A 23,557-nucleotide genomic window follows, 5' to 3' on the forward strand; every position below is an offset into this window, starting at 1 on the left:
GTACAGAAAAATTAATAAAGAGAATAAGTAGAAAATTAAATCACTAGAGGCTATCTTTTGTTACCGTTTTAGATTCAAAGAAGGAACACGTTTTTATAATATAATTATTCAATATGGACAGTGATAAACTCTCTAAAAAAAAACAAATAAAAACAATTTCAGTCTTAAATTTATTTACACATTTAAAATGTATGGTGTCAATAATGTCAGTTATTTACAAACCTTCACTTGAGTAAGAAAACTGTACAATAAAACCCGGAGTGTAGAAATAATTGAGAATAGATACAATTTACATATTAAAATCATTCCTCCGCACACAATGTAGCATTCAATCCCAAAATGTTTACATTTAACATATTACCCAATAACAACACACTGGAGTTCAAACCTACAATGAGAATCAAAGTATTTGGTCGAAAAGAACTTAGAGAAAAATCAACAGACATCACAAACAAAGAAAAGCCATATTATCATAGCAGACACACACAAACACACGTTATTTAAGTGACAAATGTACCACAAGTGCACAAATCTCTGGATCCATGTTTCACAACAAAGCACATAAAGACATTTGATTGAGTTTTAAAATGAACCTGCATATTAGTGTTTTAAAAGAAGAAATTTGATTTGAACCAAAAAATCTTCGGTAAGAAGCTCTGAGATGTCATTGAATACTTCAATCCTTCTAGACATTTCTGCATCGCTCCATAATAACTGCATCAGACTTATTGTTACAAATTCTATTGCACCTCATTACGGTTTAAAAAGCAACACATCCTGCTATTCTACAACTTATTCATAGTGTTCAAGTCAAATATTAAAGTCACAAGTGCATTAACAGGCTCAAAATGAAACGATCGAACAACATATAAAATGTTTGTAGTGATCAAATGCATCAGTTGTTGATACGATATATTTCCTCTCCATAAGAAAGAATCAGGAAACGAAACCGACGCTGGTATTTGATACAGTACATGACTTCAGCTGGTGGAATTTTTTCTACAATTAAAGGTTTTATCATCAAATTATGAGTGTGTAATACTGGCAACGGTTACAAAGTGACCATTTTTAGTTATGTCTTCTTCATGGTGTACTTCATTTCATTCGTTTTAAAGCTGTTAAAACTCCGTCTGAGAGATTTCAGGAGATTTTCATTGCAAGAATGCAGGTCTTCTCTGCTTCTTAATCCTTCACGAGGATATTAAACACCTGATGAAAAGAATTAACAGATGAAACAAACGTTCAGTGAGTTACAGTAGGGTTGACCTCCACACAAATCATGTATCGAAAGTGCAACATTTTTTTTAAAGAGGGTTTAATGTGCCCGTAATATTTCGTAATATTTCACACACTGGCAACCAGGTAAGCACTCAGACAGGAACTGACCTGCGTCCACTTCCTGTTACTGCTGAGCATGTGAGTGTTGGAGATACAGGAGAAGAGGCGATCAGGATGTGTGTCCTCCGGCAGTCTGCTGAGAAACTGAGCGATGTGGATGAAGTCCATCTGCAGCAGAACCTCCTCATACAGCCGCAGGATCCCCAGACCCGTCCGGAACAAAAACTCTTCACCGTCTCTGCAAAACACGTCCCAAACCCGACACGCCACGTCCAACGGCAGAGACTTACTGTAGAGCGTGAAGATCCTGTGCAGACACAAACATCAATGGAGCATGACAGGTTAGTCCTCAACAAATGACGATATATACAGTAGATACACATACCGCATGTAACGTGTCATTTGTTTGAATGTTCGTGGACTCACCAGTCGATCAGATAAAGGTCGGGTGTGAGGTTGTAACTCTTGAAATGATTAAAGAGTCGGGGCAGGTTTTCTTCGAAGAACACTTCAAATGCCCCAAAGTACTTCAGCATCTAAGCACAAGACACATTATTAAAGACCTTAGAGCATCTGACCATCACTCACAATACGGTGAGTAATGTGTGTTTGATGTGTGATGAAGGGATGTACCAGCTCATGGTCCACTCTGAAGAAAGCCATCTGACAGGGTTTATTCAGGAGATTGGCGAAGGCGATAAAAGCGTCAGCTTCCTCCAGGTTTAGAATCAGCACTGCGGCTATGAAGGACATTCCCTGAACCTGCAGTCAAAATAAAGCTGATGTTATCACCTGACCACTGTTTCTTTATGCTGGGTAACATGCACACGTCCAGCTGCCCCGTGTGGATTTAAAAACAAATGTGAGGGTGAATCACACACAAATGGCATTTAAGTGAAATGAAACTCCTTTTCTTATGCTGGTAAAGAGAATTCCTCACATAGGAGATCCTTAAGAAACAAAAGAACTCAAGTGGCGATTCTCACAAAATCTTGGTTTCAAATATGATTTCTTAAACCCCTCGCATCAACAAATGTACTTTTTGTTTATTTATTGACAACAAGGCATGACATGCTTCAGTCCATTGAAAAACGTTTACTGACAGTTTAACACAATTTAACTTTTCTTTTGACAAAAAAAGCATTAAAAATTATTATTACCGATACAATAGCATCCATAAGATATTGATGAAATATAAATATTGACATGTAATTTTTTTAAATGTGTAAAGCGGTATTGAGAATGGAACAAGTAGTGTACATTACGTTTTAAACTAGAAAAACATGAGTAATCTGTTAACCTGTTTGAAAGGTACAGGCACAAAAAACTAACTTAACAAAATAAAAGAAAATATCTTTGTATGTTTGGAAACAGTTCTTCAAAAATGACACGGAGGATAAGTATATCAGTCATGGACACTTATTTTTCCACTATTTCTTCATTCTTACTGTACATTAATATTTTGTCAATGTTTCCTTTTCGTTTGAGAACCCCTAGTAGAACATACATTGTTCATTTATGAATGTTTTAATTTTACACCATATAATGAACTCACAAATCAGGATGTTTTGCAGTAATGAGAATTTCAGCAGTAAAAGCAATAATATAAACAAACAACTCATTCGTATATCTTTTCTACAATATCTAATAAAAAAAAATAAAAAAAGAGCATGCTTAGATAAACTAAACTTGGCTCTGTACACTGTAGTAGGCTTTGTGAGACATGTTTTTATTGCTCTTATGCTTTTTGTTGTCCTAATGTTTGACTCAATTGCTTCCATTGTTTACTCAACTTATAAGTCGCTTTGGATAAAAGTGTCTGCTAAATGACTAAATGTATGTTAAAATTATGGTTTGTGTTAGGTAGAAAAGACAATTAGGTTTATTATGATTATTTGTGTTGTGGAATTATGCTTTATAATTAAAAGCCATGATGTTTAAGTAGTTTCATGAGAATGACCCAATTTGCTTTATTTTCTTTTTGCAGAGTATAATCTTGTAAACAGTTTAAAATGTTGGGTCAATGAAGTGGACCTGTGATTATTTTAAAGTGTTCATATGGCACAAAAACGTGTTTTTCTGTGTCTTTGGTGTATTGCAAGTTGCCCATGCATGTATTAGACACGTAAAATTGCACAAATAAAAGTGTGTGAACAAAAGATGTGGTCTATCTAAAAGCAAATGCTCACCCAGACGTGCCTGAAACGTCTCGTGTAACCACACCCACACAAATCTACCTCAGTTCCTTGTATGATTTGACTAAGACGTCCCAAATGTATACGCAAGTAAGCTAGGCATACCTGTCAGTACAATTGAAGAGGAACCTGATGTTCCAAATATGGTCAGAGGCGTTACATTTCCCTACAAACCATAATATTCGTTTTAGCCATGTCATATGAGCCCTTTAAAATCTCTCAATATTCTCATGGTGTGTGTGCAGTACATTATAGATGCGAGTAGATGATGAATCGACTCACATATCCCACGTCAGGTCTGTAGCAGGTGTAAGCGCCCAGCACACTGTGCAGAAGATCATGATACGGCCCACCCTAACAAACAACACAAACACATCAGCATCATCCACATCAATCTGTTCTAGATCCTGCAGTGAGGACGCTGGAAAGCTGGAACAATTTTACAGCTATAGGTGGAAGAACAAGAGCTTTACCTTCTGGAAGATGAAGAGAGATGGAAACGTGCGAGAGATGTCCAGTTTAATCACATCCAGACTGGACTCACGGTCAGCTACTGACGCCCCAGAGTCTACTGTCACAACACAATTAACCTCACACACCAAGATACAGACACAACACTAATTCAGTGAAACATTAGGATATTTAGGTATCTTGGTATGGTTAACCTCTGATCTCAAACATACTTATATACGAGAAAGACAAACCGTCTAATTCCAGCTCACAGCCCGTCTCCCTGATGCTCCTCCAGCGCTCCCTGGCTCGCGAGAGGAAGATGTCGTAAAGATCTGAGAAATACATTTGTCTCAGGCAACAGCTTACAAAACAAATGATTTATATACAATCTATTTATTATGAAGAAAGCCTGAGGCGCACCTGAATGGCCCGGAGCAGTTTATCAAAGTAATGCAGTCGAAAGGTAAAAAAAAGTTCAGTTAATCTCTTCACTGACACATTAAATACCTGAGGTGATGTTGAGTTCATTCCCGATGGCCAGACTCCACACTTTACCCCTCACATTGGGTGGCAGACCCTGCCACCAGAGATCTCGCACACGCCTCGTCCCGCGCCTGAAGTTCAACATAGAGCCGTTAATATGTGACAATGTAGAGATGTGCAGCACATTAACATCAGGTGCATTTATCTCACATGTTCTCCCAGTTGGGAAGGATGTCATTGTTCCACACCAGCATAGCGTTGGCGATGCTGTCCTCCTGTTTAAACCTCTCCTTCATCTGTTTCTTCTTCTTCTGAGCGTCCTTCAGTTCTGTCAACAGACATGTGATGTCACACAACAGGGCTAATGCTGGGTTCACACCAAACGCAAATTAAGCCATTTGCACAAGTAAAATACATACAAATTCAAAGCAAAGACGCTTATAGACGACAACTCGCAGCAGGCAATGCGAATGATAGGGGGTTCACACTTAAGGCGAAATAAGCAATTGCGCGAGTAAATTACATACAAATTCCATGTAAAGACACTTTTAGACAAGAGCTCGCGGTGGGCCGAGCGAACCAGCATCATGCAAATCAGCGGCGTGATTGCCGCGAACACATGTCAATCTTGTCTTCCAAGAAGGTTGAAAATATTTGTCAGATCGCATCACTCACGAGAAAATAACGAGATTTTACAGCAAGTAATAAAGAGCATGAGACGCGATTGTTCTCATTTTGGTGTGAACCCAGCACAAAGACTTCCCAACTACATCAAGGAACATTGATCCTCATTATGAATTCAAATCTACCACTACGTGGATGATTAATACGTTTTAGTAGTGTACCTCTCTTTTTCATCTCGGCCACCATTTCATCATACTCCTGACGGTGGCGCTGTGCCTCCTCCTCTGATTTAGCAGGAAGATTTCTGAGGAAGACAAGTGAACTTCATTCTTATTGTGTGCACAAATAAACTTGTAATGAAGATTCTGGAATCACTGGGTTATGGTTCAACTGATGATCTCACATTTCACCGGTCATTTATTCTTAATAAGGATTTGGAGACTTGAAGACACTTGCGTGGCGAAATACGATACAGTCTGTTCTAAGTCTTATTTATAGCCCTTTGTTCATGTAAGATGAGCCTGTGAAGGTTTGCTGGGAGATCTGGAACGCAGGTCAGTAGATACGATGAACCTCACAAGAGGACTGTAAGAAGACGTGGGTCATTCTGACCAAACCAACGAAAATAATAATAATAAACATAATTGTGTTCTCTACCTTGCGCAACAAATGATTTTATCAGTGCAATTAATTATCTTTGTAGATATTTATTTTTAATCTGAAAATCTCATTAACATAACATGTCCAGCTATGTCTAAAGGCATGATATGTTGTAATTTAAACAGATTAATTTAGATTAAGTTGTCTTTTGTTCACCTTAAAATTTTTTTTAGACATTATAAAATCAACTTGTACTCTATGAAGCACATTAAACTTTAACATTTAAACACTATTTTAATGAATTATATTAAGCAGTAATAAACAATATGTTAACACTACAAAATGTTTTGTCACAAACTTTTGAAGAGGTTTGGCTGTGAATGTTTTCAAAATAAATTAATGCCAACTTTCAATTACTATACTTGTAGTACAGTCAGCCAATGTTCAGCTGCACGCTGCGCAGAACACAAAAGAAGATATTTTGAAGAATGTTTTTACTTGCATTGGTTAAAATAGAAGTGAATGGTGATCTGTTACCAACATCTTTCAAAATATATTTTTTGTGTTCTGCAGAAGAAAGAAACTCACAAAGGTTCGAAATGACTGGGAGGTGATTGATGACTGAAGAATTTTCATTTTGAAGGTGATCTTCCCCTTACAGGCTTTATGCACTTGCAGACGCGAGAGACGCACGCGAACGTTGGAACCAGTCCGTCCGTCTACACATGTTTACATAGGGAACGTTGTCTATGAGTGGAGGGCCGGTCACTGTAGCTCACAGCACGCACGTGTTCTGTACAATGATGAAAACAGATCGCTCCACAACAAAATGTGCACCTACACAAATGCTCCCAAATATATTTTGAGGTCGCACATGTTAAATTTAGGGAGCACAACTAATATGGTCTCAATTTCGAGCCCAGCACTCCATCATGCCAATTGCATGAGGATATTGGTATTCTATGGTATTACCATTTTTAGACTGTTACGGTAACAAAACTTTTTTAATGTTTGAAACGTGATAAAGTTGAGAAATTAATGCTTTTAAGTAGTGCTGTCAATCGATTAAAAAATAATCTGATTAATCACAACTTTTTTCTGTGATTAATCACGATTAATTGCACATAACTTTAATGATTTTAAATATACGTTGACGTTCTAATTAATTCACATCTAATCTCCAAATTAATGTAAAAACAACAGATTTCTTTAACAACATCATTTTATGAATTAAGGGCAACATTCTGATATTAGTACTGCAACTGGTGTCTCGGTTAAATTGAATATTTCTTCTTTATTTCAACATTAATTATAGCTGTTCGTCACTGAAGTACAGTATAATTGATAGCTATCATGTCTAATAGGTAGGAAATATACAGAAATTTGTTAAAAGGTTTAAAGGCCTTTAATGAATAAGAGGGTGATTATATAATGTAACGCTAGACAAAGGATGACAATATAAACGGATGCTGCCTTAAATATTTTAACGCATTAATCTGAACATTAATTACACGCATGCGTTAACGTTGACAGCCATACTTTTAAACATGTCAGACTTGGTTTTTAAAGCCTAATGAGGAAATCTGTTGGTAAATTTTAAAGGCGGGGTGTCTGATTTCTCATTGACGTTGTTGGTGTTCAAATCACCAAAACAGACTCACCCCATCTTTCTCTTTCCTCAGCGCTCGGCTTGACTAATGTCCTGTGCTCTGTGAACGTTACTGTTTATTGGCAACAAGGTTGTTTTAGTACTCGGCCCGAGTTTGTCTAAACAGCGTAATTCGGAAATCAGACACCCCGCCTTTAACAAATCCCATCAGTTGATACCAACTACCAGTTGAGATAACAATTAATTAATTAAACAAATAATCATTCAATGTCGACACAAACAGATAAAAATGACAGAAATAAGTAAAAGAGAACATGACAGTATTGTAATAAAATCACAGATATTATCAAGTGTTGATTCATATACTGTATGTTCAATGAAATTCTCAGTTTAATTATATGACTAGCTTTGATTTATCATCACAAGTTTAATGTTGGACTCACGCTGGGCGGTCTTCTAGTATGAGAGCGGTGGTGGACATCGGCTCAAACTCCATGTTCTTACGTTGACTCTGAGAAGAAAGGGAGGGACTCGGGCTGGATTTGGTCACCTTGGCATTATACTCCTGTGAGAAAGCAAAGTTTTACTAAATGTGCCTTTTACAGAATCGCAAGTTAGTGAGAGCGACGCATGATGACATGCAGGCACATGAAGACAGAGGATCATGGAACACACGGGTCACTGAGTGTGATGTGTAACAGCCATGTAGATACATCATGAGCTTTAACCCATTCATGCTAATTGTCTTCCACATCCGTCTGTAGAAGCTTCAATGAATACACTGTGAAAGAGGCTTTATTCCCAGGAAATATGGGTGAAAGAAAGAAACCAGTTGGAGGAAAGCAAGAGAGTCAATCTGCTCCATATCAAAGCTGCATGTTTACATATCCAGATTTACAAACACGGTCAGAGAGATTACAGGACATCAGGAGGTCAGTTCTGGTCCCAGTGAAACCAGAGAACAAAGACGGCAGGCATTACGGTTCCAATACAGCTTTAAAAGGCGTATAGGTCTGTCGTAAGTCGTACAGGTTTAGTTTATTCACAATGGTGGATAAATGATTACAAATAGCTAAGATTCCCTTCTGGCTTCCTTTGACTAAAACAGCATGTGTAGCAGTATGGTGATTGGTTGAGCAGGGATGTCACGTGATGTGAGTTCACGAAATGACCAATGGGAGGTGAAATCGTTCCGAGCACAGAACATGTGAGGATGACTGAAAGGGTTTGTTTAGAAACGTGAAGGCATACCGCTGAAGTTAAGAGATCAGGTGTAGATACAGATGTGAGATTGCCTGGATTACTGTCCTGAAGAGAGGAAAACAGACAAATATACGAACAGAACAGCATGTGTTGATCTCGTCAGACTCTCTCCCTTAAGACACGCTAATGCTGGGTTCACACCAAACACGAATAAAGTTAATTACATACAACATCAATCAAAGACGCAAATAGACGTGAACTTGCGGCAGGCGATGCGAATGAAGCGAATTGGGCAGCACGTTGGCTGTGAATGCGCGTCTGCAGCGCAAGTTGGAAATTTTCAACTCGAGCGAGAATTTCACACGAAGAGCTCATCGTCGCATACTGTTTGACGGGTGCGGACGCATGAAGACACTACCCATAACGTGATGTTTTTTCGCGGCACTCACGCAAAAGCAACAAACTTTTCCTGCAAGTAATAAAGTGTGTAGAACGCGATTGTTTGCGTTTGGTGTGAAAACAGCATAACACAAACGACTCGTACACTTGTACGTTTCTTTCAACTGCTAAGACTTTATAGACAGTTTCAAAGCAACAATATAAACAAAACGTTACAGCGCTAGCGCTAGTTCGTTGACTAACCTTAACTTTCGGTACACATTCACAAACAATTAGCGCCTGTAGATAATTTCTGATAAATGGCAAAATAAACCGAGAAGAATCGTTACTTGGCTAATCTGGTCTCTCCAATATTTAGAATTTAGACTGCGATAGCAAGCTCAACCGCTAGATGTCAATGTACCGTACGGTTTCTTTAAATGCGACAAAACAACAGGACCCTTTTAACAAATTGTTTAGTAATACAATTATTATACAATAAAACACCAATATTAATTAATATTAACATAAATTAGACACTAGCAAAACACGGACCAGAAGTTCACTGTAGCCCAGAAGCGCGAGTCCGATGAAACCGTCTATTCCAGACTAGATCCTTCTTATTTGTGTGAAGTTTAACAGAAGAAAATCATGAGTCTAAAACTAAACGTGTGTGTGTGAGCGAGATAAGCAGAGCAGAGATAACATGAGGCCGGGCTCAAGCTCACAGCGGAAATCCACATTTGTACACCCGTAACCTCTGAACAAACTTCTTAGACTCAAACACACCATCACGCAAAAGTGCAGGTAACTTATTTTTTATGTTAAAAAAAGACATAAAAACAAATATAACCGTGAGAGTAAGGTTGACTAAAAATCTAGTTTTCTAATAAAAGAATGTGGTGTTTACACAATTATATTTTGTCTTCAAAAGTAATTTCATACACTTAACCATCAAACACCTTTAGATCAAAACGTGTTTAGTCAAGAGAAGCATTTGCGCCAGGTGGCCATACACTTCAAAATAGGCGTATTTAAACACCAAACCAGCAAAACCCCACTCACCATGTACACAAAATCTAGACAACAGAGATATACGTTATAACTAAAAAAGTGAAACTGGTATAAAAGACGTCTGGGGAGATGTTTGAAGAAGTGTGTCCTGGTTAGACAAGCATGAATGACACTGACATCAAACAGCAGCAACCGCCACTTTCACACCAGATAGTTCAAGAAAATATAAATAGGAATGAGGAACAAGGGCTGTCTTACCAGAACTCAAATTTATCTCAGTACATGTATTTTCCTGGTTGCATTCACACCGGCATTAGGACCTCTGATGTGACGTAAACCAGCAGACAGCACGGCATTAAAAAAACAAACAACTGATGGACGCAGTGATAGAGGTTGGGTTTTTCTGTCATTGATTATGTGATAACAGAGATGGAATATGAAAAATTGCAATTAAATAAACAAAAAGGCAGGTGAAAAGATCTCTCTGAAAGTCTGAAAACACTTACATCCATGTATTACGCATGAGTAAGTCCTAAAACACGTCAGCATGTGTCATTCTGTCAAACGTTTATTTACTTTCTGCCTTATTATGTCGCGGCAATGTGGAGCAAAGATCCAGTTTTTAAAAATAACTGATAAGACAATGAGGTTACTTAGAGATGATAATACGGATAACACAAGACAATAAAGCTGCAAGTGAAACTTAACTCACGCTTCGCAGCAAAACAATAACTGAGAGAAAGGAAAAAATTCCGTCTCCGACATTAATGCTATCAAACAGGAGAGCAGAGCAGACACAACTGCGTCACATGACGAAAAACACTTTTCAAACCTTCCGTTTTCCTCATCCACACTACAATGCGAAAACAGCGTTTTCAAATATATCCCCTTTCGAGTGCGTTGTCAAAAAGCTCCGTTTTCGTTGACAAAAATGCCGTTTCAGTGTGGACGAAAGGACAAAACAAGGAGAGAAAATATTTTTTTCAAACAAAAACAGATTAGTGAGGACAGGGTCCCTGGGGGTCTAAGAGGGATAGTCACTAGAGGAAGGATGTCCATTTTCAGATTTTGACTGAAAATGATGAGGGCAAATAAATAAAAAAATAGAATGACCCACATTGGTAAGCTATTTACAATAAACGCTGCAATATATCATGACAAATGAAAAAAAAAAAATCGCTCTGAATTTAATCGCCTTGCTTTTATCGACTGATACCAGTTACTGGCCGTCTATTTCTGAAATACTGCACATTTCTTTGAAAAAAAATCAAATCAAATAAAAAATGTATAATACAAAAATCTCTTTAAAATAAACTAAAAGTCTGTGCTTTTCTTGGATTTTATAAAAATGTAAGAAATATCAGCATATCCACATTTTCCAAGTTTGCAGTAAACACAGCGGACCCTGCTGTTGAAAACATGTGCTGCGATTCATATAACATCGCAACCGACTTAAATCGTCACACATATTACAATCGATTTTCATTCGGCTCACGATGAATCATTACATTCCTATACATTTAGGTCTTGCAACACTTTAAAACACTGTTCTGTGTCATGCGATCAGCCAAAGTCCAAAAGGTGTTTCTATAACTTTAATTATTCCTAGTTTCTATACAGTGCCAACAACACACCAAAAAGGCGGAATTTCCACCAATATTATTAGGAACTACTAAAACGTTCCTGCGGTCTGAAAGCTCCTAATATCTTGCGGCCCCCCTCCCTGAATGACAAGTCCCATTCAGAGGATGATCTTATTGGTCAATTCGTCCCGGTCTGCACAGCCTCATGACAACAGCGAAACAGAAAGACAGTTGGTACATTTTGGTGTAAGATTAATAGACATTTATAACATCAGCTCTGATCAAACGCTTTTAAATTTTTTTGTTTTAAAATGTAAAACAGACTACACAGGAAATAAACAATCTACTGTTGACTGAACAGAAGCATCACTCTGTGAATGGGTTGTGTACACACCTGCCGAATGGTTCTGGAGTCTTTGGGGGGGCTCTCCCTCAGAGGGACTTTTCCAAACAGCTTCCAGCCCGGTGCACTGGGGGTCTCTCTCTGCTTTCTGGAGAACAAATTTCTGCTGAAGACACGATCACACAACAAGTGTTAAACACCACATACGTTCCCTTTTCGACCCCACCGATGACATCACAGATAAGTCACAGCATTCCTCTTGAACAAGCTAAACATGATATGTACAGAACTGATAAAACAAGAAACCTAAATTATTTTTGAATCTTTGAGAACGAGGAACAGGAAACCATTTTTTTATTTATTAGATACAGGATGTGGTTTGTCTTTTCCTACAAATCTTAGAAACAAGACAGAATAATAGACATAATTGTGTGTGACGATACCTGCTAAACATCTCAGAAATGCCATGCTTCTCGCTAAGAGTGAGACCGGACGCAGCGACGCTCAATGTGGTGGGGATGTTGTCCGGGGCGCTCTGACGCCGACTGATTTCATACGTGTTCCTGGAGACCAGACTCACATCCATGAACTTTGAACCATCCGGTCTATCTGAGGTGAGAAAGATGTCGCCATCATCCGGACTCAAGGACGTGGATTCATTGTCATGGAAAGAGCTAGAGGAAAATGTCCTGAGAGAGCGCGTCACAGCAGCTGACGGACTGCCTGATGACTTTCTGTATGGCTCTGCGTCAGGAGAACTGCTGGCGTCCTCATCGCCGTGAGCTGGCTCGGAAACTGAATTCTGGGGGTTAGATTTATGTCCTGGCCCGATAGATCTGATCTCACCGCCGTCTTGAGGTGGTTCTGTTACTTCAGAATTTGACTGGCTGGTTAGAGGAACGGAGGGACAGGAGTCAACCCCGAGAACGCCGTCAACGTTCAAAGCACCATGTAAAGAATCGGAAGACGCTTCGCCTTTTAAATAACTTCCTCCGAGGTGAGACGATTTTGAAATTTCACACTCAGCATTTCCGTTCGGCAACTGTGTGCCATGTGGTGTGGAACATGACTGACTTCCGACAGCAGAGCACAGGAGATCAGTGTCCCGCCTGGTGTGTGATTGACTTTCCCCTCTCGGCGACGTCCCGGTGTGGGAGATCATGTCCTGCATTATAGACTCCCGTCGGTCTGTGACATAAGCGATGTGGGAAGGTGGTCTGCTATCCTCAGCACCCCGGCTTCCAGAGGAAGATGACTCCACCATCAGATTCAGAGGAATATCTACGGAGATGATGCGGCTCTTCTGGACACCAGTGGATGGATAACCTACAGTACATTATAAAACATTGGCAGACGTTTTTATTTGTATGCACTTTAACCTTTTATAAGAGTTTTTACGCATTCAATTTAGGAAGCAATTTATAATTAATATTAAAACAATGACGTTGAATCCAATCGAGAAACCAGTATCGTGTTTTGTATCGAACAGTGAGCTGATATATCGTTACTTGTTACGAATAACAAATATAAACATTACAGTAACCGTTTTGTGTTAATATGACTGCTAACAAATAACCCCGAAACACAGGAAATATACTTTTACTGTAATAATCCCAGTTTGTTGTTAGGATTGTGAACTATAACGTTCTCAAACTCTGAATGTAATGACATGTGATGCTGTCTAGGCAGGCAGCTCGCTAAGATTTGGGACAACAATGTTATAAGCGACTTTACATACCCATCGACTTCAACACAATTCGTGATAAAGATCTCTACTATAAAGCCTTCCAGAGAGGTGCGATGTTGTCCCGGTTGGATGTCATATGTTCAGATACATCATTGTCTTCATAACTATCCTCTAATTTACATGTCCTCCGATCTTTTTTCAGCAGAACATCTACTCGAACTGTCCTTCAGCATATTCACTAGATAAACCTTATGATTTAAAACACGAGCGCTGCCCGGACCGGGACCGGTAGATGATCTCCTCACCGTGACCTGACGCCATTTTGACAATCCAGATACGTCACGCGATGACGCAATGCGCTGCAGCAGACTCTGCGCGCCGTCTGCTGGACACATATGTCATGCGCACACTGTACATGCGCCGCATTGAAAATAGATCATTTTGTGTACATTTGGTACATTTATTACCACTGTTTTCGATTTTTATTTTTATTTTCTCCTTCAGTGTGTTTATCGTTCTTATTTTTATCGTTCTCAGCATTTTCTATATTGGCTCTCAATTTAAATGCTATAAAGAGAAAAGTTGCGCTCAAAATATGGAATTAAAATAAAAATAAATTAAATAATCAAAAAAAGGAAAGCATTTTTTAGGATTTTTACTTGTTTTCCTTTACTTTTTACTTTTTTTAGAACCTTTTAGCAAATGCTGACGCCAGTAAAGCTTTGCTGTCAATTATCGTTTCCGTAATTATTTGTTTATCCAATTAATAAATAATAAAATGCACACTTTATTCAACAGAAACACCTCATCATAAATCAAACTAACTTAAATACAGTAGAAGTAAATAACAGTCAGTCATTTAAGAACAGTTACTCATTAATATTTTAAGAACATAATCATTTTATTATTGTCTTTTTAGTAAATGTTGTACAGCACAGTGGTCGACTACTGTTGTTTGTATTGTGCTTTATAAATACATTTATAAATACATTTGATTTGATAATGGTTACCTCAGGTCAATAATAAAAAATATTTTTTTTAATAATGACGGGTCTTGAGTTATATTTCTTACCGATAATTGTAGTTCTACCCCTATTTTGAAGACAATTTCTGATAAGTTGCAAACAGTCAGACAGACAGCAGACGTAGTTCCTAAGTTTTAACACACCTGTGTCACAAAAGTTGCCACCTTCAGGTGGAGCTGCTATGTGACTCCTCTATGTCGTGTCTTATCTCTCGTCTTTCTGTGGCACTGCATTACAGATCCAACAATGATTTCAGAGAGCCGATCACCTCCAGTCCTGCAACTGATGCTCAATTCAACAGAAACACGATTGCACTTTTTAGGGGGAAGAAACGAGTTGGAAAGCAGCGCAAACAGAGAAGCAGAAGAGCAGGTAACATGAGAAACCAATTGAAGACAATGACATATTTGACTCGAGCCGAGAGAAATGGAAACAGCAGGAAAGTACAGCGATGGTCCAGAGAGCTCCACCGCGGGTGTCCGCGCACTGACCGGCTGCGCGCTCTGCGCTCTCATTGTTTCCACGCTGCTGGGGAACACTCTCGTGTGCGTCGCCGTCATCAAATTCAGACATCTGAGATCCAAAGTGACTAATTTTTTCGTCATATCTTTGGCAGTGTCGGATCTCTTCGTGGCAGTTCTGGTCATGCCGTGGAAGGCCGTATCCGAGGTGGCCGGTTGCTGGCTCTTCTGGAGCTTTTGCGACACTTGGATAGCCTTTGATATAATGTGTTCGACGGCATCTATTCTGAATTTGTGCATCATAAGTTTGGATAGATACTGGGCTATCTCGAGCCCTTTCCGTTACGAGCGTAAAATGACCCAGCGGGTGGCGTTTGTCATGATCGGCATGGCGTGGACCCTCTCCATCCTGATTTCCTTCGTCCCTGTCAGACTCAACTGGCACAAGGCTGAGCGCGTAGATATCTCACCGATAAACCATGGCATCCAGTCGGAGGACTGCAGTGCGACTTTGAACAGGACTTATGCAATTGTATCTTCACTCGTAAGCTTTTACGCTCCAGTCATCATTATGATCGGAACATACACGCGCATCTACAGGATTGCACAAACGCAGATCCGAAGGATCTCCACCTTGGAGAGGGCAGCCGGACACACTCAAAGTCACCGCGAATGCTCGAGCCAACAGTCACTTAAAAGTACATTCAAGAAAGAGACTAAGGTGTTAAAAACCCTGTCCGTCATAATGGGAGTGTTTGTGTTTTGTTGGCTGCCGTTCTTCATCCTGAACTGCATCGTTCCGTTCTGTAACCTGGACGCGCTCGGAAACTCTCGGTGCGTCAGCAGCACAACCTTCAGCATCTTTGTGTGGTTCGGATGGGCCAATTCGGCCCTCAACCCGGTGATCTACGCGTTTAACGCGGATTTCAGGAAAGCGTTCACCACTATTCTGGGCTGCAACAGACTTTGCGCGTCTTCTGCGGTGGAGGCTGTGCATTTCAGTAACGAGCTGGTGTCCTACCATCACGCAACCCATCACAAAACCACTCTTCCCCAGAAGGAATCGCAGGACGCATCCGATCCTCAGCCCTTAGCTTTGGCACCTGTGGCACCCGTTCTGGTACTCGCGCCTTTCGATAGGATTTCGCTCGCTTCTGGTTCGTCTTGTATCCAGAGAAACGTGCCGCTGCCCGGCACCGAGCCGCATGAAGGTGAGCTGGAGATTACTTTGGACATGATGCCCTTCACATCCACAGGACCGAGCAACTGCTGTGGGATTCCGGGTCAAATTGAGGAGTAGCATGAAGACAAAACTGTAAAGATTTATAACTCCGTAAAAAGTAGCCTATGATGTCTTCATTCCCACAAAGTGTCAATTTTATAAATCCACACTCTTAAGGTTCCTGAAAGGTTCCATGAGGTTTCTGATGGGTGTCATTTTATTTATAGTGACTTGTATATTGATACGCGTTTTACGTTATGGGTTTCCATGTAAACAGCTTTCCTGTAGCTCATTGGTAAGAGAAGGTTGTGGGTTCGATCCCAGGGTATTGCAAATACCTATGTAAAATGTATAGGATAAAACAATGTAAGTCGCTTTGGATAAAAGCGTCTGCCAAATGCCTAAATGTAAATAGCATCAGATTTTGTAAAATCAGAAGTGCACACAATTTCTATAAATACAATCATGAAGCAAGTTGAGATGGAAAGACATAGTTTGCTCTCACAGTGATGTTTGTTGTGTTTAATCTGAAGCAGGCTGCACTGTTAGACCTTTCCAGCCATTTCTACAGTCAAATACTGGCAACACTGTTGCCAGCTACTAACTGTAATGTAAATTCCACAGTAAGTAGCTGGCAACAGTGTTGCCAGCATTTTACTGTAACTGAGACTTTACGGTGACTAACTGGCAACAGTGTTGCCAGCATTTTACTGTAACTGAGACTTTACGGTGACTAACTGGCAACAGTGTTGCCAGCATTTTACTGTAACTGAGACTTTATGGTGACTAACTGGCAACAGTGTTGCCAGCATTGTACTGTAACTGAGACTTTACGGTGACTAACTGGCAACAGTGTTGCCAGCATTTTACTGTAACTGAGACTTTACGGTGACTAACTGGCAACAGTGTTGCCAGCATTTTACTGTAACTGAGACTTTACGGTGACTAACTGGCAACAGTGTTGCCAGCATTGTACTGTAACTGAGACTTTACGGTGACTAACTGGCAACAGTGTTGCCAGCATTTTACTGTAACTGAGACTTTACGGTGACTAACTGGCAACAGTGTTGCCAGCATTTTACTGTAACTGAGACTTTACGGTGACTAACTGGCAACAGTGTTGCCAGCATTTTACTGTAACTGAGACTTTATGGTGACTGACTGGCAACAGTGTTGCCAGCATTGTACTGTAACTGAGACTTTACGGTGACTGACTGGCAACAGTTTTGTCAGTATTTTACTGTAAATCAAGATTAACAGCAAATAACCGGCAAGAGTAGTGATAGTTATTTACTGTAATGCAACACACTCACAGTTGAATACTACATATGCATTCTGTGTATTTAATATTGTAGTCATTCTGCTCCATCAAAAATGCTGCAATTTTATTTAATGGTATTATCTTCTAAAAAGACAAAGAAATTCAAGAGGTTTCAACAAACGTAATTTATTACTTGAGCAAAACATGCATACAAAACACAAGAAAATCCATAATTACATACGACAATTAAACAAATCACATAATTCAACAAAACTGAATGTTATTCTGAAATAAAAAAATCCACTGCTAGTGTATAGCTAAGTATAAATAAGTATAAATAAAATAAAAGGAAAATATAGAAAATAATAACACTGTATTGTAGATATGGGTGTGTATACAGAAATGTATGGCAAAGATTAGTCAAAATGTTAACTAAATACATTCTATTTTCTTTTACAAAAAACAAATATATAAATAAACAGCAGAAATTTTGTCACGTATCAATTCATTAAACATTTTTTCATTAATTAGTAGTCACAACAATACATGTAACCAAAAACCTAAAATATTCATTTACAATTTTACACAAACACACACAAATAAATAGAAAATAGGCAAATCTTTAAATGATATAAAAACTTTTAAGAAAACATAAATAATCAAAACAAAAACAATACAATGATTTGTAGATTTGGTTTATCATGTTGTTCCAAACTATTAGTAACTAAGCACAAATTGAATTACCTCTTTTTGCGTTACAATAATTGTATCAATAAATATTGCTTGCACTTACTTAAATACATGTTTTCCACTCAAATTCGGTGAGCCGCTGCAAAAATGTATGAACATGTGGATTCCTGGTTTGAACCTTTCTTGTAACAGATGAGCCAGTTTTGCGGCTAGTTCCAGCTTTTGCAGCACATTTTGTCCCCTCAGTGTTAATCCTCACAAAGAATCTGAAAATCAAATGATTTTTATCAGTTAGTAACAAATCAAATACAGAATCATGAGAAACACTATCAGCAACAAATACAGACATGATAGAATATAATTAAAATCATTACTGTGCATATAATATCTCATTTATCACTTACCTTTGAATGAGCTCTAGTGTGGCACTGGCTGACTCTTGGTGCTCAACATTAAGCGACTGATCTGAAGTTTTAACTTGTCTGTCTGTTGCTGCTGTATCACACTGTTTGAGGAGATAAAACTGCTGCTTTGGACATGACTGCTTATGCTTTTGGGATAAATGAGTGATGAAAGATGTTCTCACTCTGAAATATTTCAAGCAATCTTCAACGGGGCAACCAACTTTTCTACCATCTCTAAAATGAATCCGCAGGTGTATGCACAGCTCTGAAAAATGACTAGCCACAATTTAACAGACTGGAAGCTAACAGTGGAAACAGCCTGTGAATGCCTATGTGTGTCCTGTGTTTGTGACTACCTGTGGTTTCTGTGCATGTGACCTTAATGAGTAGAATTTCTTAAACATACAAGGGCACTGCTGCCTGCCACAAGCAAAATTCGCTCTGTGTTGGTGTTTTTCAACATTTGTATAAACAAGGCCTAGTTGGCGGAAAGGCAAATCGCACAGTTTGCACCTTACATTGTGGGTAATGTGACTACATGATAAAAAATAAACAGGAAAAATAAAGAAACAAGCAGTGGGGTCAGCTGCTAATAACAAAAAAGTTCAACACTATGGGATACTGAAAGTTGTGAGATGCTAAAAGCTAACAGGTAGCTTTTTGGAACCAAAAGATACGGAGCACATAATAAGAAATTATTAACTTTACCCACATTTGCAGTATATTTAAAAAAAACTTCTAAATATTTGAAATGTTTACTCACTCATTGTTGGGGATTCCATTTTAAGTTTTAAACCATGAAAATCCAGTCAGTAAGATAATTAACACAGCACAAGCAAAAGAACAAAAACTCAGAGATCACACACACCTGGTTGCCCTTAAAGGGGCAACACCTTTGAGTTAAGAATTAAGCAGTCAGTGCAGTATACTAAAAAGGCTGTATTTTACAGCTGAATTTTACAGCTGTTATCTGTAATGTGTTTATATAGTAATTAACTGTAATATATTATTTGCGCTACAGAAATGCATCTTATGTTTCAGTAAAATACTGTTTCCCAATGTTACTGCTAAACACTGCCTATTTTAAAGTTATTTACCCTGTAATTTACGGCATGGTTTAACAGTGTGGTTAAACATAATTTATCTTTAATCACTGGAGCTATTAAAGGAGAATACACGTGGCACTCTAGAACGCAAAGACAGAGACCATTTCAAACCACTAATGAATGAAACCTGCAGAGATGAAAACACAAACAGACGTGTCATTTTCAGAAAAACATTTAGAAACACAGAGTGAATCAATACAGGTAGGGCACATAAATCATTCACAACCGGAATATAAATGAAAATCAGATCAGGATGTGAAAATAAATATATAAATTGACAGTTAATAATGATAATGCTATTGGATTTTCACTTTAAAAACATGTATTTTTTAGTTTGTCATCTGATACAGTATTGTCACGACATGACTACAGATCCATGGTTAAAGATCGCATTAGGCTAGAAGCCATTAATTATAAATGCTAATAAAAGTGTTTTATGTGGTTTAAGGACAATTTAAAACAGAATATAAAACATTATTAAATCCTCATAGCGCCGGAGCTCTTTGCCAAATGTCCCGAGGATGTCTCGGCAGACATTCAGAAAATCATTCAGCGGAGATGCAAAACTTGATGAATGATGATGAAAGAGGACATCCATTCTGAGAAGTGTGCATGCAGTTAGCTGGAATTCACTGTTCTATTATTCATAAAAGGACATACTCATTTGGACCAATTTACAATAATTACCGTCTGTGAGTCCTTTTATCAAACACGTCACAGGAGAGTTTTTAAATCAGTGTAGATACGTGTCTTATAGTCTCGACTACTAAAATAGTTTTCGTACATTTTCAGTAAAATGTAAAAAAGGTTTCACTGATTATTATGATCAAATCTTTCAATTTGAATTTATTTTGAATGATTTTTGATTTTTTTGGTTTCACAATACAAATGTTGTCACAAAGGAGCTAAACATCTTATTAAAGTACTTTTGTGCAATTTAAACAGCAAACAATTCACATTTACTGTATCAATCACAAAGCAGCAAAAATGTTGAATGCAGCATCTAAAACCATCAAAGAAAAATGGAACATGGTGCTTCAACAGAGGATTTAATACAAGAACAAGGTATGAGAATGTGACGTGACTTGGGTTTTAAACACCTGCACATGTATCAAATCAAAACACTCTGACCAGCATATATACCAAACATCAGGTCCTTAACATAAATGTGGATGAAGGGTAAGTGGAGCAACACTGTAAGAAATATATTGTGAAAATTACAGTAATTTAGTGGCAGCCATTGACAAGTAATACACTGTATTTAAAAATACAGTAAGTTACTTGTCAATAGCTGCCAGTTAGTAACTGTGATTGTTTTTTACATTAAGTTACTTGTCAATGGCTGCCAGTTAGTTACTGTGTTTTTTTTAAAAGATTATGTAGACGATTTGGAAATAGCAACTAAAAATATAATTATTAACGGGGTTTTAGTTTACTTCATTTTTTAGGATTATTGGTTAAAAGTGAACCTAGAGCCAAACCCGAAATGAATTACAGATCACTTATTCTGGTTAGAGTTTCTGACTGTAAGAATAATACTATTTAGAAAAAAAACACTGTACAAATTCAATGGAGTTCAAGCACTTTATGCTTTGACTTTTACAAGTGGATCACACTGTTTGACAAATACATTGTCTCTATTTTAACGTAAAACACAATTTGAAAACATTTCCTAAACAAACAACAAAATGCTAAAATATAATTAAGTAACATAATAATAATTCACAGCTGAACGGGTTGTTCCACATGAAGATTTCTGTAAAACAAATAATAAATAGTAAATTATAATATATACATTTTAGATGAAATAAATATTGACCTCAATCTAGTTATTTTGGGAGTCAAACTCTGTGAAGGCCCTGATGAAGGAAATGACACGTGGGTTCATGTATGACCTCTTTCGGTTTACTGACTTTCTAGTTTTCTGGCTTCTCTGAAACTTGGCACTAAACTTGCTGGACTATGGATTAATCCTGACAAGGACCCTGTCAGAAATGCAGCAGGACATTCTGCATGCCAACACTGAAATCTGATGTTTGCAAGATTTCTGTGAATTTTAATATGCCAAATAAATGCAGAAATCGAAGCTGCATTGAACTCAGACTCTTTACACGTATAAACCACAATGACACCCTAACGTTAAAACTTCCACCTGCACTGTCAACAAGTTAGTACTGTTTAGGGTTAGTGTTATGAAGTGACAAAGTTTAGTCCAAACAAAACGTAAGAAATTTACCGCTACTACGCAATCTGTGCAGCTACACTCCAACCACAGGCTGCTGCAGGTCGGAATACTTGGCCGCGTCAAAAGGTGCTGCGGCGCCAAAGAGTGTATAGACCAAGAGGCAAAACTCTGGTGTTTTGGGGGAAACAGTGCGGCCGCCATTTTGGGGTAAAAAATATTTTTAGTTTTTGTCATCATGTATTATCATCATACAGGTTGGATTTCAGCTTCAATGTTTTACAAAGCAGCTCATATTGCTATCGAGAAAGAAAAAAAAAGGAGTCACTTTCACCCCGAAACAGCGGAAATCACAGAGTTTAGAACCACGAGTGGCCTACAGCATAAGCCTGTGTCAATGAGATGCATTTCTGCTGCTTGTAAACGAAACCTCATCACAAATCAATAAATTATTTATTTCAGAAACGTCTATTTTCACAAAAATATTTAATGATCAATTCACAGATTATCAGATTATCAATAAAACAGTTCAATGTTTAAAGTCTAGTTGTGCTGGACTCAAAAGAAAAAAAAGATATTAAAAGCTTGTGCAAGACATTTGTATCCTTTCAATAATGATCATACTTTGTTTTGGATTATGTCCCATTTCAGAGGTGCCCTGAATATCACACAAAAGTTTCTCAATTCCAAGATTAACTGTAATACCTGTGAACTGGGAAACTATTTATTTTAATTATTTAAACCCTTTATAATAAAGAACTATGAACATTTGATTGTTGTGATTTACCACAGGCCTGTGTTGGTAAGGTTAACAAAGTCGTTTTTCATTTTCACAATATTTGATCAGTATTGTAATTTCTCACTGAATATACTTTAATGCTCTGTGACCCCCAATACGTTATTTCCAGTGCATGAACACAGGGAATTACTGTAAATTTCACACAGTACTTGTTTGTTGTGACTTTCTACAGGACAGCACTGATTACTGTGACTTAGTACAGCACGTTCTCTTTAATGTGATTTTCACAATATTTTGACCAGTATTGTAATTTCTCATTGAAACTACAGTAATTCACACAGTGAATTACTGTAGACTTCACATGCTTTTTTTACAGTGAAGGTGAGGGTCCAGAAGGGGCTTTACAACAAGCGTTAGAGCAGAATGTAGAAAATTCTTCATTTTCACACATTCACTGTGAAATTTCTGTAAACTGGAAAAACAGAAATATATCGTAAACTATTTTGTTTTCTGTACTATTATAGGATACAAGGATATATAATAAATAGTTTCCCCCATTTTTCTTGTAAATGTGTTGTCTTGTTATGTAATTTCATAGTTCAACCGTATTTCAAAAATAAACTCCGCCTGTTTTTCTTGTAAATGTGCCTAAAAGTCTTCATAGACTCATACGTCATTGTAAGATGTGTTTACATTTTCGTTGATTAAGGCAGATGATGTGAAAAAAGTAACAGTAAAGCAATTTTGGAGTAATGAAAATCTAATGAGACTCAACCAATGAGAAAAAACATCCTGATGTATTACGGTAATGAGAATTTGAGCAAAATATCACAACATTATTATTTTGCATAACGACTTTTCCCTCTTGATTTTAGTGTGAAATGTAACATTGACACAATCACACAATCCAATTGAATGCAATGAAGATCTCTGAGAGGTTCAGCTGATGCACATGGT

The 23,557-nt window shown here is 38.0% G+C and overlaps 2 protein-coding genes across 4 annotated transcripts; one reads left to right on the top strand and one right to left on the bottom strand.

Moving 5' to 3' along the window:
• Positions 1 to 153: 153 nt before the first annotated feature.
• Positions 154 to 13,870, bottom strand: tbc1d12b (TBC1 domain family, member 12b). 3 transcript variants are annotated; one of them, XM_056771376.1, is made up of 15 exons: positions 13,562 to 13,870; positions 12,267 to 13,149; positions 11,875 to 11,986; positions 8,554 to 8,610; positions 7,746 to 7,867; positions 5,315 to 5,397; positions 4,680 to 4,797; positions 4,494 to 4,600; positions 4,238 to 4,318; positions 4,007 to 4,101; positions 3,816 to 3,887; positions 1,972 to 2,100; positions 1,765 to 1,874; positions 1,387 to 1,645; positions 154 to 1,209 (listed from the first exon to the last, which is right to left on the bottom strand). In XM_056771376.1, exons 1-15 carry the CDS (start codon positions 13,563 to 13,565, stop codon positions 1,183 to 1,185), a joined length of 2,259 nt encoding a protein of 752 aa, XP_056627354.1. In that variant the 5' UTR covers positions 13,566 to 13,870; the 3' UTR covers positions 154 to 1,182. The 3 variants fall into 3 exon arrangements, with proteins under 3 accessions (XP_056627354.1, XP_056627353.1, XP_056627355.1); XM_056771375.1 differs by having other exon boundaries at positions 11,875 to 11,989; XM_056771377.1 differs by lacking the exon at positions 8,554 to 8,610.
• Positions 13,871 to 15,165: 1,295 nt separating this feature from the next.
• Positions 15,166 to 16,312, top strand: LOC130439189 (D(5)-like dopamine receptor). Its single transcript, XM_056771663.1, has one exon. It carries the CDS (start codon positions 15,181 to 15,183, stop codon positions 16,294 to 16,296), a length of 1,116 nt encoding a protein of 371 aa, XP_056627641.1. The 5' UTR covers positions 15,166 to 15,180; the 3' UTR covers positions 16,297 to 16,312.
• Positions 16,313 to 23,557: the final 7,245 nt, after the last annotated feature.

This window comes from Triplophysa dalaica, chromosome 17 (assembly GCF_015846415.1).
Source record: "Triplophysa dalaica isolate WHDGS20190420 chromosome 17, ASM1584641v1, whole genome shotgun sequence".
In the NCBI taxonomy this organism is placed as follows: Eukaryota; Metazoa; Chordata; class Actinopteri; order Cypriniformes; family Nemacheilidae; genus Triplophysa; species Triplophysa dalaica.

What these genes read in the sequence shown, in the direction of transcription:
- tbc1d12b (XM_056771375.1), bottom strand. An exon ending in CTCTCTTCATCTTCCAGAAG is followed by an intron (nt 3,888 to 4,006) that starts GTAAAGCTCTTG and finishes GTTGTTTGTTAG; the next exon opens with GGTGGGCCGTATCATGATCT. An exon ending in TCAGAGTGGACCATGAGCTG is followed by an intron (nt 1,875 to 1,971) that starts GTACATCCCTTC and finishes TCTTGTGCTTAG; the next exon opens with ATGCTGAAGTACTTTGGGGC.
- LOC130439189 (XM_056771663.1), top strand. Translation starts at nt 15,181, where the DNA reads ATGCCGTGGAAGGCCGTATCCGAGGTGGCCGGTTGCTGGCTCTTCTGG.